Source organism: Petaurus breviceps, unplaced genomic scaffold (assembly GCF_028583685.1).
Source record: "Petaurus breviceps papuanus isolate PSGF00001 unplaced genomic scaffold, PetGlider_PUasm1.0 38, whole genome shotgun sequence".
In the NCBI taxonomy this organism is placed as follows: Eukaryota; Metazoa; Chordata; class Mammalia; order Diprotodontia; family Petauridae; genus Petaurus; species Petaurus breviceps.
Window position 1 is genome coordinate 101,538,479 of NW_027186304.1, and position 14,140 is coordinate 101,552,618.

At 36.3% G+C, this 14,140-nt stretch overlaps 1 protein-coding gene across 2 annotated transcripts in view; it reads left to right on the plus strand.

Moving 5' to 3' along the window:
- The window catches only part of E2F5 (E2F transcription factor 5), a 40,445-nt gene that overhangs the window by 11,784 nt on the left and 14,521 nt on the right, over positions 1-14,140 (plus strand). For both annotated transcript variants that reach the window (XM_069100200.1, XM_069100201.1), the window contains exons 2-3: positions 10,689-10,798; positions 12,936-13,097. In XM_069100200.1, coding sequence (XP_068956301.1) covers positions 10,689-10,798; positions 12,936-13,097 — 272 coding nt within the window. The remainder of the gene's footprint in view (positions 1-10,688; positions 10,799-12,935; positions 13,098-14,140) is intronic.

Sequence of the window (14,140 nt, forward strand, 5' to 3'; positions counted from 1 at the left end):
ACAAAGAGCTCCTTAGGTCCTTAGTTTCATAAACCTGCTTGTGTGTTCCATGTTTTTTCCTGAGATACAAATAAGTTTTTCAAGGCCCTGGGTTAAGTATAATTACCTTCCTAATTCCTGTTTTCATACTAACAGGCTATGCAGTTTCTAAAACTTAATTCTCGAGGTGTCTTTAAAGATGTATTGGGAAGAATCCCAACTAATTCATTGTGTTCGTGATCCCAGAAAACCTGCTTGCCCAGTTCCTCCTCATTTCTGATAATTTTACAACTTCCAAATGAAGCAAAGACCTTAGCAGCTGTTTGGAATATTTCTGAACCGCAGTGAAACTGATGCACAAGCTGTAACTGCTCCTGAGGTTTTATTAAGGGTAGAAGTAACAGACAAAGCTAACATCCTTCTCCCTTCTTCAGTAATGACAGCTGGCTTCATTGTGGCAAAAAAAATCAATTTCTTCATAAACTTATTCAATTTTATTGGCAATAAAATGACATCTTTAAATTGTTTAATTAGATTTTTTTTTTCTGGTTAGTAAACAATTTGAACAACTTTTTAAGAGGCTACTCACAATTTATTTGTCCATATTCTAGAATTACCTTTTTATGTCCTCAGACCATTTCTCCAGTAGGGAATGATTATTATTATAGATTTGCTTCAGCTTTTTTAGAGTCATAATGCAGATTTTTATCAATATATTTTACTACTGTGACCTCCGTTCTTGAAAGCTCTCCATCCATTGGTGTATTGCTCTGACTTTGGGAAGATTTTCAAGTGTGTCCTGGCAACAAAATGTGTCTTTTTCCTGAGGACCACTTTAGCTAAGTTTGAAGAAGCCCGTCACCAGTGGTCTGGCTACTTGAAACAAAGAAAATACAAAATGACCCCAAGTCCTATGCATTCCATTTCTACAGAGATGGTTACAGAGTGCTGGAAACCAAGTCAATCTAGAATATCTCTTTTTCAAGCTGTAGTATGTAGCTGGATGGACAAACCACAGAACACGTCCATCGTTGTGTGTATTGATAGATAATTTACTAGGCTCAGAATTGAACAGGAGAACAAAGTAGATTGCTTTTGGAAAATTGCAAAGGTCATTTATAATCCTAAGCTTCTCTCTCTGAGATAGCAATTTATTTTTTAAACACCAGTATTCTTTTATAGATACAGTAGAACAATATAGTTTCCAAATAATTTAAGTTGAATATTACTAAAAGGGTGGTGGTGAGGTTTGTGGTGGACTTGAACAGACTTAAACATGTTGTGATAAGGAATTATGCAGAATAAGTGATATGAAGGATATTGTTAAAGAAATATATGATCAGAAAAAAGGATGAGCTACTCACGTGGCCAGATGAAGGGATAACTTGAATATTGCTTGTGTGTGTATTCACACAAAGTAAACGAAAAGTGAGGAAGGCACTCAGCATAACATGAGAACTTGTGGGAAGGACATAGAAAAAAATTTCAGAGGATGCATTACACTGTATATTTTGGAGGGAATATGGATGTTGTTACGATCACAAATTCATTGGAGTATTTTCTATACATATTCTTGTTATAGTCTTTAGTTTCTCATTTTGGCAACATTGCTTCTGGAAAATTTTTTTGTGCAATCATTCCACCAATTTTGTCTTCAATTATTCCTTCCATTTACTTGATATCAAACCAGCCTTAGAAATGTTAGTGGTTATAAGGCATGAAAAAGAAAAGAATAAGCATTGGAAAAGAAGAAACAAAAATATCTTTAGTGGCTGCTGCTATGATTTCATGTCTAGAGAATATGAGATGCTCAATAAATGACTTCTATCAAGGTAACAGTGTTATAAAATACCTTTTACCCCAACATAGCATTTTTATGTCACCAATAAAGTCAGGAAAAACTGATAAAGTACCATTTATGATGAAAAAATATCATATACATTTATGTTAATTTACTGAAGCAAATAAAAGGCTTGTATATTAAGATATGAAAGCCCTATATATTAAGACAGCTTTAAAACAATTTTGGCAGAAATTACGGAAGAATTCAACAGAGGAATAGCCTCATCAAGGTGACAAAACCAGCATAGTAAAAGTGTCTCATCTTTTCAAATTATATTATTAATTTAAAAGAATGTCAGTCAGTGGACTACTTTACAGAATTAAAATGAATAAAAATATTATAGAAAACATGGCTAAATATATCAAGAGGTACTATGGGGGGAAAAACTGCCGAGAAATTCCGCAGCCAGACCTTAAAAAATAAATTTACTTAATTAGTAACTAGAAAAAATATCTTGGGAAGAAAGGAAGGAAAAAGAGGGAGACTAAGGATAGATCCTGAGAATTTAGTGTTTAATAAAGGCACAGTTTTTTTTTAAATGGAGGAGTGACAGTGGCATATTGGACAGAGTATTAGATTTACAATCCAGTAGAACTGGATTTGAATTCCAGATTTGGCACTTATCAGCTGAGTGACTATAGGCCCTTGATTAAAAAAATTTTTTTTGCTCATGTAGTTTTCTTTGCCACGAGGAATTGTGTTGCTTGTTAAACCACTGCTATTTGTAAATTAACCTATTGGGTCTTAGTTTTCTCACTTGTTAACTTAGTGGTGTTGGACTATATCATCTTAAGTGTTCTTTTCCAATTGTAACACTTTGTGATCTATGCTTTATGAAAAATGAAATAAAAATCCTTGGAAAAAATAGTAGGTTGTTTTGTTTTTAATAAGCTTAGGTCTTTTTAATGATTTAATAAGCTTAAATTAAGCTTGATTTGGGGTCAGGTCCATTTCAATTCCCATTTGACTTTAGATGGGGGACAAATTTCATTATTTTCACTAACCTCTAAATGAAATACAATTTTTCTTTAAATTATTTAAAAACATAGAATTCATCCGATTGCTAAAAAAAAAAAAGTCCATGACAAAATGATTAAGAACCCTTGGTTTAGGATCCATATTTTATACAATATACTACAATAAATTACAATTAAACATGAAATTATTAACTTTTAGAAGACTATGAATACTATTCCTCTCAACTGTAAAGAGAAGAATTTGTATTAAATGGGAATATAACTGTTACATTGTCCTGTTTGTTTTTATTTTAACCAAATTGTGGTTGTGGGTCTGAGTAGGTTTAATGCCATGCATGAGCAGCTTTCCAGAAGAATGCTACTGTGAACAGCTTTTAAGGTTCTGATTATACAGTATAGTGAACACTCTATTCCATAACAAATCAAAGCAAAACATTCACAGAAAATCAAGGTACAGCATTCACAATATTACACATCACAGAAAATCAATATAGTATTCACAACAGCTTATCATTAAAATAGTCACATAGTTTTCCCCAAAGTGGTCACAATATTTAGAACAAAGAACAATCATCTCAAAGCTCAATAGTCAAAGTCTTCCACTCATGGGGTAACTACATTAACTCAATCAGTCACTTATCAATAACAATCATCTCAAAATAGTCAAAGTCTTCCACTCATGGGGCACACTAGATTAACTCAATCGGTTACTTATTCAGCAGTCAATTACTAAGTATCATACATAAACCCTCTACCCCTAGGTTACTAGTAAACTATAATTTCATCATTACTCAGTACCCATGGAGAGGTCTTTTCATCTTGACTTGGGGCCATTTCTCAGATTCCCTGGATACCCTTCCATCGTCCCAGTTTCTACTTGGGTTCAATGGCAGACAGCTCCCAGTTCCTTGTCCAGCTCTCTGGGTAAGTCTTGCTCCACACTGCAGTTGACAGGGTCCAGTCCATTTCAAATCCTTCACAATTTCTGCTCCCAGGAATTCAAGACTCAGCCAAGCCACAAACAAAGTCTCTGCATCCTGGTCATGCTTCCTCAGTCTTCTCCTGGGCTCCTGTTCAGAAGAAGCTCCATGACCACAAGTTCTCAGGAAATTCTGGCTCAGTTCTCGATTCTCTCTTCTGTAGCTGCTCTGCCACCAGATCCTGGTCCCAAGAAATTCTGACTGTACTTCTCTGGGGCTTTTCTTATATACACACAGCATTAGCTTCCTGTTACATCAGCAACAGGAGTTTATACCTTCTCTTTCCACAACAGAGGCTTGATCAGTTACTAAGTACCAAGTGTCTGCAGCCTTTGCCAACACAAAGGGATCTTCAAATTTAAATTACATTACATTACATACAGTGGGCTGCAATAAATAATCAGAGGAATTTCAAAGAATGTGACTCAAGGATGTCATCAAGGAATTGAATGAAAGGAAGAGAAGATTGTCACCAGGCCAAAGGGAGAGATGAAAGATTGACAGCTAGAATGCCCCTCTAGTATTCTCACAACGTTGGAAGAAAGTGAGGAAAGCCGTTAGCATGTTGGGTAGAGGATCCACTGTGGAAAAGTTTTGGAAGAACATGGATGAGTATTGTACAAGATGAGCCTGCATGAATTCTACCTCCACCATTGGAAAAAACTTCCAAATAATAAGATCATAGCTCCATTTGAGTATTTGAGGAATGTTTGGGATATTAGGATGCTTTAAGAATTGTGCAGAGAGGAGTGGCAAGTAGTAATTTTATTGTTGTAATAAGTTCTAAGAACTCTTTCCTCCCCACCAGGTCTAGGTAGCTGGAGGGAGATGACTAGGACAAGTGTTTGGCACAGTGAAGAACGTGTGGGTCTTGGAGTGTGGAGGACCTTAGTTTGAATCCCACCATGTAATAGTTATATGACCCTGGGCAAATTACTTAACCTCTCTCTGACTTGGTTTCCTCATCTTTAAAATGGGAATAATAACACCTATTCCCAGGGTTTTTGTGAGGATCAAATAAGAGTCATTGTCAAAATAAACATTTCATTGAGTTTTGGACTTTAAAAAAGAACTATCATGTGTTTATCTAATTTGTGAATGGCATATTATGTGTTAATATATTTTAAACAAAAATACAGATAAAATCTTTCAACAACTAAATCACAATGTTTAGATTGTTTCATTCAAAAAAACATGCAGGCGACTAGGTGGCGCAGTGAATAGAGCATCAGCCCTGGAGTCAGGAGGACCTGAGTTCAAATCCAGCCTCAGACACTTAGCACTTACTAGCCACATGACCTTGGCCAAGTCACTTAACCCTGATTGCCCTGGCTTCCCCCTCCAAAAAGAAAAAGAAAACGTGCAAATGCCACTAAGAAATCAGATTGCTAGACAGCAGAATTCAGACATGAAACAACTGATACTCTGCCTTCTTGTGCTAAAGTAGCAAGGGGAAGGGGGAGTGTTTTGCATGCCAAAAGAAAAAAATAAGGAGGTATTGTATACTATCTTAATGTCCTCTTCAGTTGCCATTCTTTTTCTCACTTTTCACTGCCAAATGTCATGAATGAACTGTCTATACCCTCTGCCTCCATCTTCTCTAATCTACTCTTATTACTTTATTCAAACTACTTTTCTTTCTAAGTTTCCCTCAAAGAGCTCATCCATTCTCACATCATTTATCACTTCTATATTGACTGCCAAATCTATGTATCCAGTCCTTTTTCCTGATTGCTAATCTCATGTCTAGTTATTGAACATTTTTTCTTGAATGTCTTTTCCCCAAACCAAGCATATCTCATCACCCAGTTACTCTCATACTGTAATTCCTAAGCATTTTTGTGTTTATCTCTATACAGCTATATTTTATGCTTCTATTTCTATTGTGATACTGTATATTTTCATTTATTTGTATCCTATTTTCTCTAGTATGGCATATGTTCTCCTAGGGCAAAGACTTTGTAACTTTAATGAGCCTCCAAGTCCCTACAGTCATTCTAGTTACAAATTATATATGCTCATGTGTTGACTATTAGATGTAATCCCTGTTCTGCAACAGTGAAACTATTAGGAGATATTTCTCAAAGTATCATAATACTATATTAAAGAGATTGCTAGATAATTAGTTTGTCATTTCAGTGAATTATCCTTTTTCAAAAAATAAATAATGTGGGGGGCATCTAGATGGCACAGTGAATAGAGCACCGGCCCTGGAGTCAGGAGGACCTGTGTTCAAATGCGGCCTCAGACACTTACACAAAAACTAGTCGTGTGAACTTGGGCAAGTCACTCAACCCCAATTGCCCTCCAAAAAAAAAGGCAAAAATAAAAAATATTGAATAAATAATGTTTCATAGGCAAGATGGGTTCACATTTTTCCTATGAAATGAGGTGGTGGTACTATATGGCCCTTCAAGGTCCCTTCCGACTCTGAATCTATGATCTTGTAATGTAGTGAAAAGAATAAAGTGTCAGGGCAATTGGGGTTAAGTGACTTGCCTCAGGTCACAAGTCTAGTAAGTGTTAAGTGTCTGAGGTCAAATTTGAACTCAGGTCCCCCTGACTCCAGGGCTGATGCTCTATTCACTGTGCCACCTACCTGCCCCATTGCTGTACTATTAAGACACTTAATTGTGGGACTGTAAACAAGATATACTTGAATACTATTGAAGAGATAATTCTGAATTGAGTTGTAGCACAAACATTTTCAAAATTTTATATTAGTGAATAATAAGAAAAATCAAATTGATATCCTCTTCTGACTTTTAAAGGTGAAAATAAAAGAACTCTTAACCCTTTGCTAAGCAAGCCAAGGATAAAAAAAATTTGCAGCGATTCATTAAAATGCATGTTATAATATCCAAACCGGCAAACTATTGCTATGGTTTTTACAGTTTTTGTATTGTGTACATGAGAGTAACTGCTTAGAGAGCTTTGTGTAACCCTTTTAAAAGCTCCTGTTTAGAGGGAAGTAACCAGAGGAGGGTTCAGATCACTTTATAGTAGGCCAATCTTGCCCCTTAAAACTGTATCAAACAGAGTAGGAAGTGAGCTATTTAGCCCAAATTGTGCATTGAAAATTGAGGTTGAGAGAAGCATCAAGAAAATTAAGCTTTGGCCCTAAAAAGTCAATTATGACCTTCCCTCCCTCCACCATTATATTAAAAACTGCAGTTGCTGGATGGAGTATAGAGACTGGAAATAGCTTTTTTTCTGTTGGTTTTTTTTTTCCCTCTTCCCCGAGGATCATAGGTTCTTGTCAATCAATTTGTGAAAACACTTATTAAATGTTTACAGTGTTTCAGGCCCTTTGCTTGGTTATACAAGAGATGAAAGTGGGACAGTATTAGTCCTTGGGAGCTTATGTTCTATTGGGAGATAAAAATTATTTGAAAAGAAATCAATCCAGCATAGATGCAGAATAATAAATGGCACAGCGATGAGGGGCTTTACAAAATCCCTTTGTAAAAGTGTTTAACAACTGGGGAAATTAGAAAAAGTCTTTTGAAGGAGGTAACACAAGCTAAGATAGCCCCCCCAGTCACCCTGTGCTAACTAACTCTGGCTTTGGCCATATGACAACAAACTACTGCCTATCTTCACAATTCCCTTTGTTTTTCTTTCCTTAAAAATTGAAAAATTCTGCAGGACAGAGCCAAGATGGCAGGGAAAAGACAGGAGCTTACCTGAGCTCTCCCAGATTCCCTCCACACAGCTTTAAGTAGCTCCTCAAAGCAAATTCTGGAGTGGCAAAACCCACAGCAGGACAAGTAAAACAGTTTTTCAATCCAAGACAACTTAGAAGTTTGGCAGGTCTGTTGCACCAAGGTGAGAGTAGAGCTTAGGCTAACAGTGTAAGTGGCACCCCCAGCAGACCAGGAACAGGCCTTGGGGGCAACTGAATCATCAGTGTCAGCAGCTGCTTTCAGAATTCTTAGCCCATAGACAGTAAATGAGTTGGACAACTGGGCAGAAGGAAATTACAGAGGTCTCTTCGTTGGAACTGGGAGCAGGACTCTGTTGCATTGCCCATACTTTGATCTGAGTCAGGCCATCACGGGGAGGAGAAACATTAGCCTACCAGAATTTGTGGCCACAGGGGAGTAGGGACCCTGGTCACAATTCCAGAGCAGAAGAGTGCTTGTGGTTGCCCACAGAACAAAGCATAGACCAAGAGCAAACACTCTTCTTCTTAGACCATACCACCTTGGAAAAACTGAAAGCTTACAGACCCCAGAACTAGCTCTAAAAACTGCTGCATAAAACAACCTGAAGCTTGGGACAGTGTCCCTTCCACCCCAGAGCAGAGCCCAACTTTAAAGTCAAAAGCCAAGGAACTAGAAAAATAAGCAAACAAACAAAAAAAGATCCTGATAGTTACCATGGTAACAGGGAAGATAAAAACACAAACTCAGAAGAATACAATAAAGTCAAAACTGCTCTATCCAAAGCCTCAAAGAAAAAAGTGAATGTATCTCAGGCTCATAATGAATTTCTGGAAGAACTCAAAAAGGATTTTAAAACTCAAATAATAGAGGTAGAGGAAAAATTGGAGAAAGAAATGGAAATGAGTAATACAAGATCTAAAAACATTCATTGAAGAAAAATATTCCTTAAAAAGTAGAAATTGCCAAATGAAAAAGGTATTAAAAATTCACTGAAAAAAATCCCTTAAAAATTAGAATTGGGCAAGTGGAATTTAATAACTCCATAACATAAATAAAACAAAATCAAAAGAAGGAAAAAAGTAAGAAAATAATATCTCATTTGAAAAGTAGATTAAGGAAAGATAATTGAAGAATTATCAAACTACCTGAAAGACATGATCAAAAAAAAAAAAGCCTAGACATCATCTTTCAAGAACTTAGCAAGGAAAACTGAACTGGTATTCTAGATTCAGAGGGTAAAACAAATATTGAAAGAATCCACCGATCACCCCTTAAGAGATCCCAAAATGAAAACTCCCAGGAATATTATAGCCAAATTCCAGAGTTCCCAGATCAAGGAGAAAAAATTTGTAAGCAGCCAGAAAGAAAGAATTCAAGTATCATGGATGTACGATCAGGATAATACAAGATATAGCAACTTCTATATTAAAAAATTGGAGGGCCTGGAATGTAATATTCCAGAGGACAAAGGAATGAGGAGTATAACCAAGAATTACCTGCCCAGCAAAAATGAGTATATCTGGGGGGGGGGGGGGAGAATGGATATACAATAAAATAGAGGACTTTCAAGCATTCTCAGAGCTGAATAGAAAATTTGACTTTCAAATACAAGACTCAAGAGAAGTATAAAAAAGTAAACAGAAAAGAGAAATTATAGAGACTCAATAAAGGTTAATTAAGCTGTTTATATTTCTACATGGGAAGTTGATGCTTTCTCATTAATAGGGTAGTTAGAAGGAGTATACATAGACAGAGGGAATTAGAGGGTACAGGTGTGAGTTGAATATAATGGAGTGATATCTAAAAAAAGCAGAGAGTGAGAAAGAGGAAGGCATTGTGAGAAGGTGAAAGGGAGAGGTAGAATGGGGTAAATGAACTCATAAGAAAGGCTCAAAAGAGCTTTTACAGTGAAGGAGAAGATAAGGGATGTGGTGAGGTACTCTTGACCCTTATTCTCATCAGAAAATGAGTCCAAAAGGGAATAGTATACATGTTAAGTTGGATATAGAAATCTCTCTTACCTTACAAGAAAGTAGGAGGAGAAAGAAATGGGGAGAGGGGTGATGGAAGGGAGGGTGGATTGGGGGAGGTGGTAGTCAGAAACAAAATGCTTTTGAAGATAAACAGGGTGAAAGGAAAGAGTAAAATAAACAGGGGAAATAGGATGGAAGAAAATAACAGTAATCCTAACTATGAAAAAAATTTTCAGCAAGTTTCTCTGGTAAAGGCCTCACTCTCAAGCATAGAGAGAGAATTGAGTCAATTTTATAAAAGAGCCATTCCCCGGTTGATAAATTGTCAAAGGATATGAACAGGCAGTTTTCAAACAAAGTAATCACATCTATCTATAGCCATATGAAAAAATGTTCTAAATCATTGTTGATTAGAAAAATGCAAAGTAAAGCAATTCTGAGGTAACCACCTCACATCTATCAAATTGGTTAATATAACAATAACTAGCATCTTATACCATTTGAAGTTTTCAAAGCACTTTATCAATATTATCTCATTTTAACTTCACAACAACCCAAAGAAGTAAGTGCTGTTATTCCTGCTGTTATTCCCATTTTACAGGTGAGGAAATAAAAAAAAAAAAAGAGTGAGGTCGAGTGATGTGCCCAGGGTTACAAAGCTAAGTATCTGAGGCTTGGTTTGAACTAAGGTCTTTCTGGCTCCGTCTCCACTAAAATTGTGTTTTGCATTGGTATTTCACTATTATTTTTGCTTTGTTTTACAACGTTAAATAGGAAGATGGTGTATATATCAAGACAATATAAATAATGTCTGGTACCCAGGATTTTTCCCAGAGCGTTTTTATTTAAAAAAAAAAAAAGCATTTAGATGGAAAGTTCTAATTTTGCCATCTAATTTGAATTGCCTTTGGTAACTACAACTGACTTCTATAATTAGATCTTGTCACATCAATTGGAGAAGCAAGGTAGAGACAAATTGTGTACATCAGGTGAAGAAATATTTTCCTAACATAACAAGGAGCCTTCTGAAATTTTTATTTTGTCTTTTTGTGCTTTGTAATGATAACACCTCATCTTTTTCTTCTCAGCAACTGTTGGCCATAAAGTGAATGTTTCTTTGGTTAATAAGAGGATGACTTGAGCATATTGCGCCATTGGATTACATTTGGGATTATATTCATACTGTGATCTTAATAATCAACTCTTTTTACCTTAAAATACAAGTTGTTCTTTATCTTTTTTTTCCTATTTAAAAAAAAACAAAACAGGCTGCAGATACTTTGGCTGTCCGGCAAAAAAGAAGAATTTATGACATTACCAATGTTTTGGAAGGAATTGATTTAATTGAAAAGAAGTCCAAAAATAGTATACAGTGGAAGTAAGTTATAGACTATTATTATAGTCTGAAATTTTGATTTTTTTCTTCTTTCTGTAATCCTTCCTCTTCCCTGGCAAATACTGTTTGCCCCACTCAGAATGTGCTTCTCTCTGTCTGTGAAGAGTTTCCTGTCATAGCTGATGATGCTCTTTTCTACCTCTGAACTTTTCTGTAGCACATAGTTTTCATCCCACTCATTTTGATACATACGCCCTTATGAAAGGCAGAGGGGTGTGCTACACATCGAGAGCTCATCTTGGAATGAAGATGAACTGAGTACAGACTCTGCTTTTGATACATTGTCTGTGTGACTTGGGGCAAAGCACTTAAGATTATAAATTATAAAGCAGTTGCTGAATGTCATTGGAAGAGGGAGTTTCCCCACCAGGGAGCTATCTACATCAAAGAAATCAAAGGTCAAGTTTTGGTTTGGTTGGTTGGTTGTTTTTTTAAAGTACATCCTGATGCTATTTTTTTTTTTTTTAGGTTTTGTTTTGTTTTGTTTTTTAAGATTTACCAACCCAGTTGCAATTTAATAAACTCGTTGGAAGGGATTTTTTTTTTGTCTTTATTGGCCATCTTAAATGTAGTAAGTACTCAATAAATACATAATTGATAGATCCTGTGACTTGACAGGTTCATTTATTTAGTTTGTTTAACTTGTAGAGCCAGCATGGCATAGTAGATAAAGGGCCAGCCTTGGAATTGGGAAGGCTTGGATTGGAGTCCTACATCTTACACACTATACACGTTTGTTGTGACCCTGGACAGGTCACAACCCTTCTCATTCTCCCCAGGCAACCCTAGGATAATAAGTTACCAGATCAGTTTCCCATCTGGATCAGTGGAGGGGGTTTTCCACTCTAGAAGTTTCCTACCCCCTTCTAAAATTCCAATTCTAGACCCCCTAAAAAAGTAGTAGCAAAGTCCCCCTTTATTGCCTCATCATAGCATGTAGATGACCCTGGGCTGTCAAAGTACTATGACAGTGGAAAACAAGCTCTATCAGGTCCTGCTGTGTGGAGAAGGGTTTAAGAATCGCCTTGGTGATGGATTTTATATCTCTTTGACTACCAGTCTTTCTGAATACAGATTAGTTTATTACCAAACTGGATACTGTTTGGAAGTACACCATTTAGGCATAGAGGGGTTATGATCCACTTTGGAGAGAACATCACTTCCTCAGCAATGAAATCACAGGTCCAAATTTTTTTCCCCTTTTGGAGGGCAATTGGGGTTAAGTAACTTGCCCAAGGTTACACGGCTAGTTTTTTTGTGTTGTGTCTGAGGTCAAAACCGAACTCAGATCCTCCCGACCCTGGGGCCAGCACTTTACTCACTGCGTCACCTAGCTGCCCCCACAGGTGTAAATATTAAAGTTGAAATATTTAATATGTAATAAATTTCTATTTACCATCCATTTCCAAGGAATAGGCCTTTCCCCTCTACCTGATACCATGGTTGGTATTCTTAGGAAGAGTTCTAGCATCTCAAATAAGAATAATTATCCAAAGTAAAATTATTTCAGAAACCATAGTACTCCTAAGGATTATTGGGAAATATGGAAATCTTTTACAGTGTATATCAGCCAATATAGAAATTTTGCTAATGAGTGTGTATTGAGGCTTATGTAATATGGCAATGAGTTTGAATATTGTGCATAGAAAAAAATGACAGCAATCAGAATTATCCCTTTGGCCTCCCTAGTTTTTAGCCAGGATTCCAATAAAAGACAAGCAAAGATACATAGATTTTTCTAATGCACTAGAGTCTTTCTATAAAAGTATCTATGGGTTTCATGGTTTCAGAATGAAATTCAGCAAATATTTACTGTGTGCCTACTCTGTGCAAGGCTTTGTTATGAGATCCTTTTGGTAGCTCAGTAACTAATCCCCTTAGAATGGGGGCCAAGTCTAACCTGCTTTTGCAAATTGAGAGCTTAGGGCATATCAACTCTTCACTGAATGATTTTCTAAGTAAATGTATTCAGACTCTTAGTTTTCCATTATACATTCTAATGCTTTTGTGAATTTGACTTTTTTATTTTTATCAAACTATGGTATAAATGCTATTATCATTAGCTTATGACTCAGTTCATTGAAGTTAACCTAATGGACATTAATTCTGTATTTTTCAGAGGTGTAGGTGCTGGATGTAACACAAAGGAAGTTATCGATAGACTGAGATATCTCAAAGCAGAAATTGAAGATCTGGAGCTAAAAGAGAGAGAACTTGATCAACAGAAATTATGGCTACAGCAAAGCATCAAAAATGTTATGGATGACTCCATTAACAACAGATATCCTTTTATCTGAATAACTTTATAACCAAACTACAGCTTTGTGTATATGTATGTATCGCAGAACTACATTCAAGTGCAGGTTGTTTTCAGAAAGTAGGTCTTTTAGGTGAAAGCAAAGATATATAATGCTCTTTGTAACTTGTTCGGATAGCTTTTTTAAAAGTTTAAGTTTCGACTTGCCAACTTGCAAAGATAATGTCTGACTGAATATCTAAAGCTTTTGAATGACTTTATCTCATAAATTGACAATTCAAAACTTCAGTTTTAAAAGTTGGAAAGAGAAGAAGGGGCAAGGAAGACCCATTTCTTCACAAAAGAATCTTTTTAATTGTGTCTTTCCTTGCTGCCTCTTCTATTTCCCATGTCCCCTACCTTCATCATCCACTGGATCATACACATGCTGTTACGGCAACCACAAGAGAGAATTTCCTTTTCAAATTTATAGTACTTTATAGAACTTACAGATAAGTTGTGGACAATAACCTTATGAAGTATGGCAAGGATTCTTTTATAGATGGTGAAACCAAGGTTGAAAAGTCTGAATGTCTTGTTCATAGCTAATAATTGTCAGAACCAGAACTGAAATCCAAGCTTTCTGAGCCCAAGGCCAATGTTCTTTCCACTATACTAAAGTTGCCTCTTAGGACATAAGCCAAATGGGTGCTGAAGAAGGACGATGGGCCTAGCTGTCATAATATAAACGGTGTTGTTAAATAATTATGTTAAGTGTCCTAACATTAGGCATTCAGTTAGTAAGCATTCATCAGGCACCGTGCCAAGTGCTGGGACTACTAAGAAAGGCAAAAGGCGGCCCCTGCTCTCAAGGAGCTTACAGTCTAAAGCGGAGAAGACATTCCAACAACTAGGTACAAAAAGGCTATATACAGGAACATTTAGAGAATCAACAGTCGGAACTGTCAAAATTCAGCACCTACCTTAAGTTGTTGCACAGTTATAATTGAAAACTCAAAATGAAACATCATAACAAGTTACATGATCCAACTAGCCACTAGTCTGTGCTTGACATGTTCCTGAAGTCT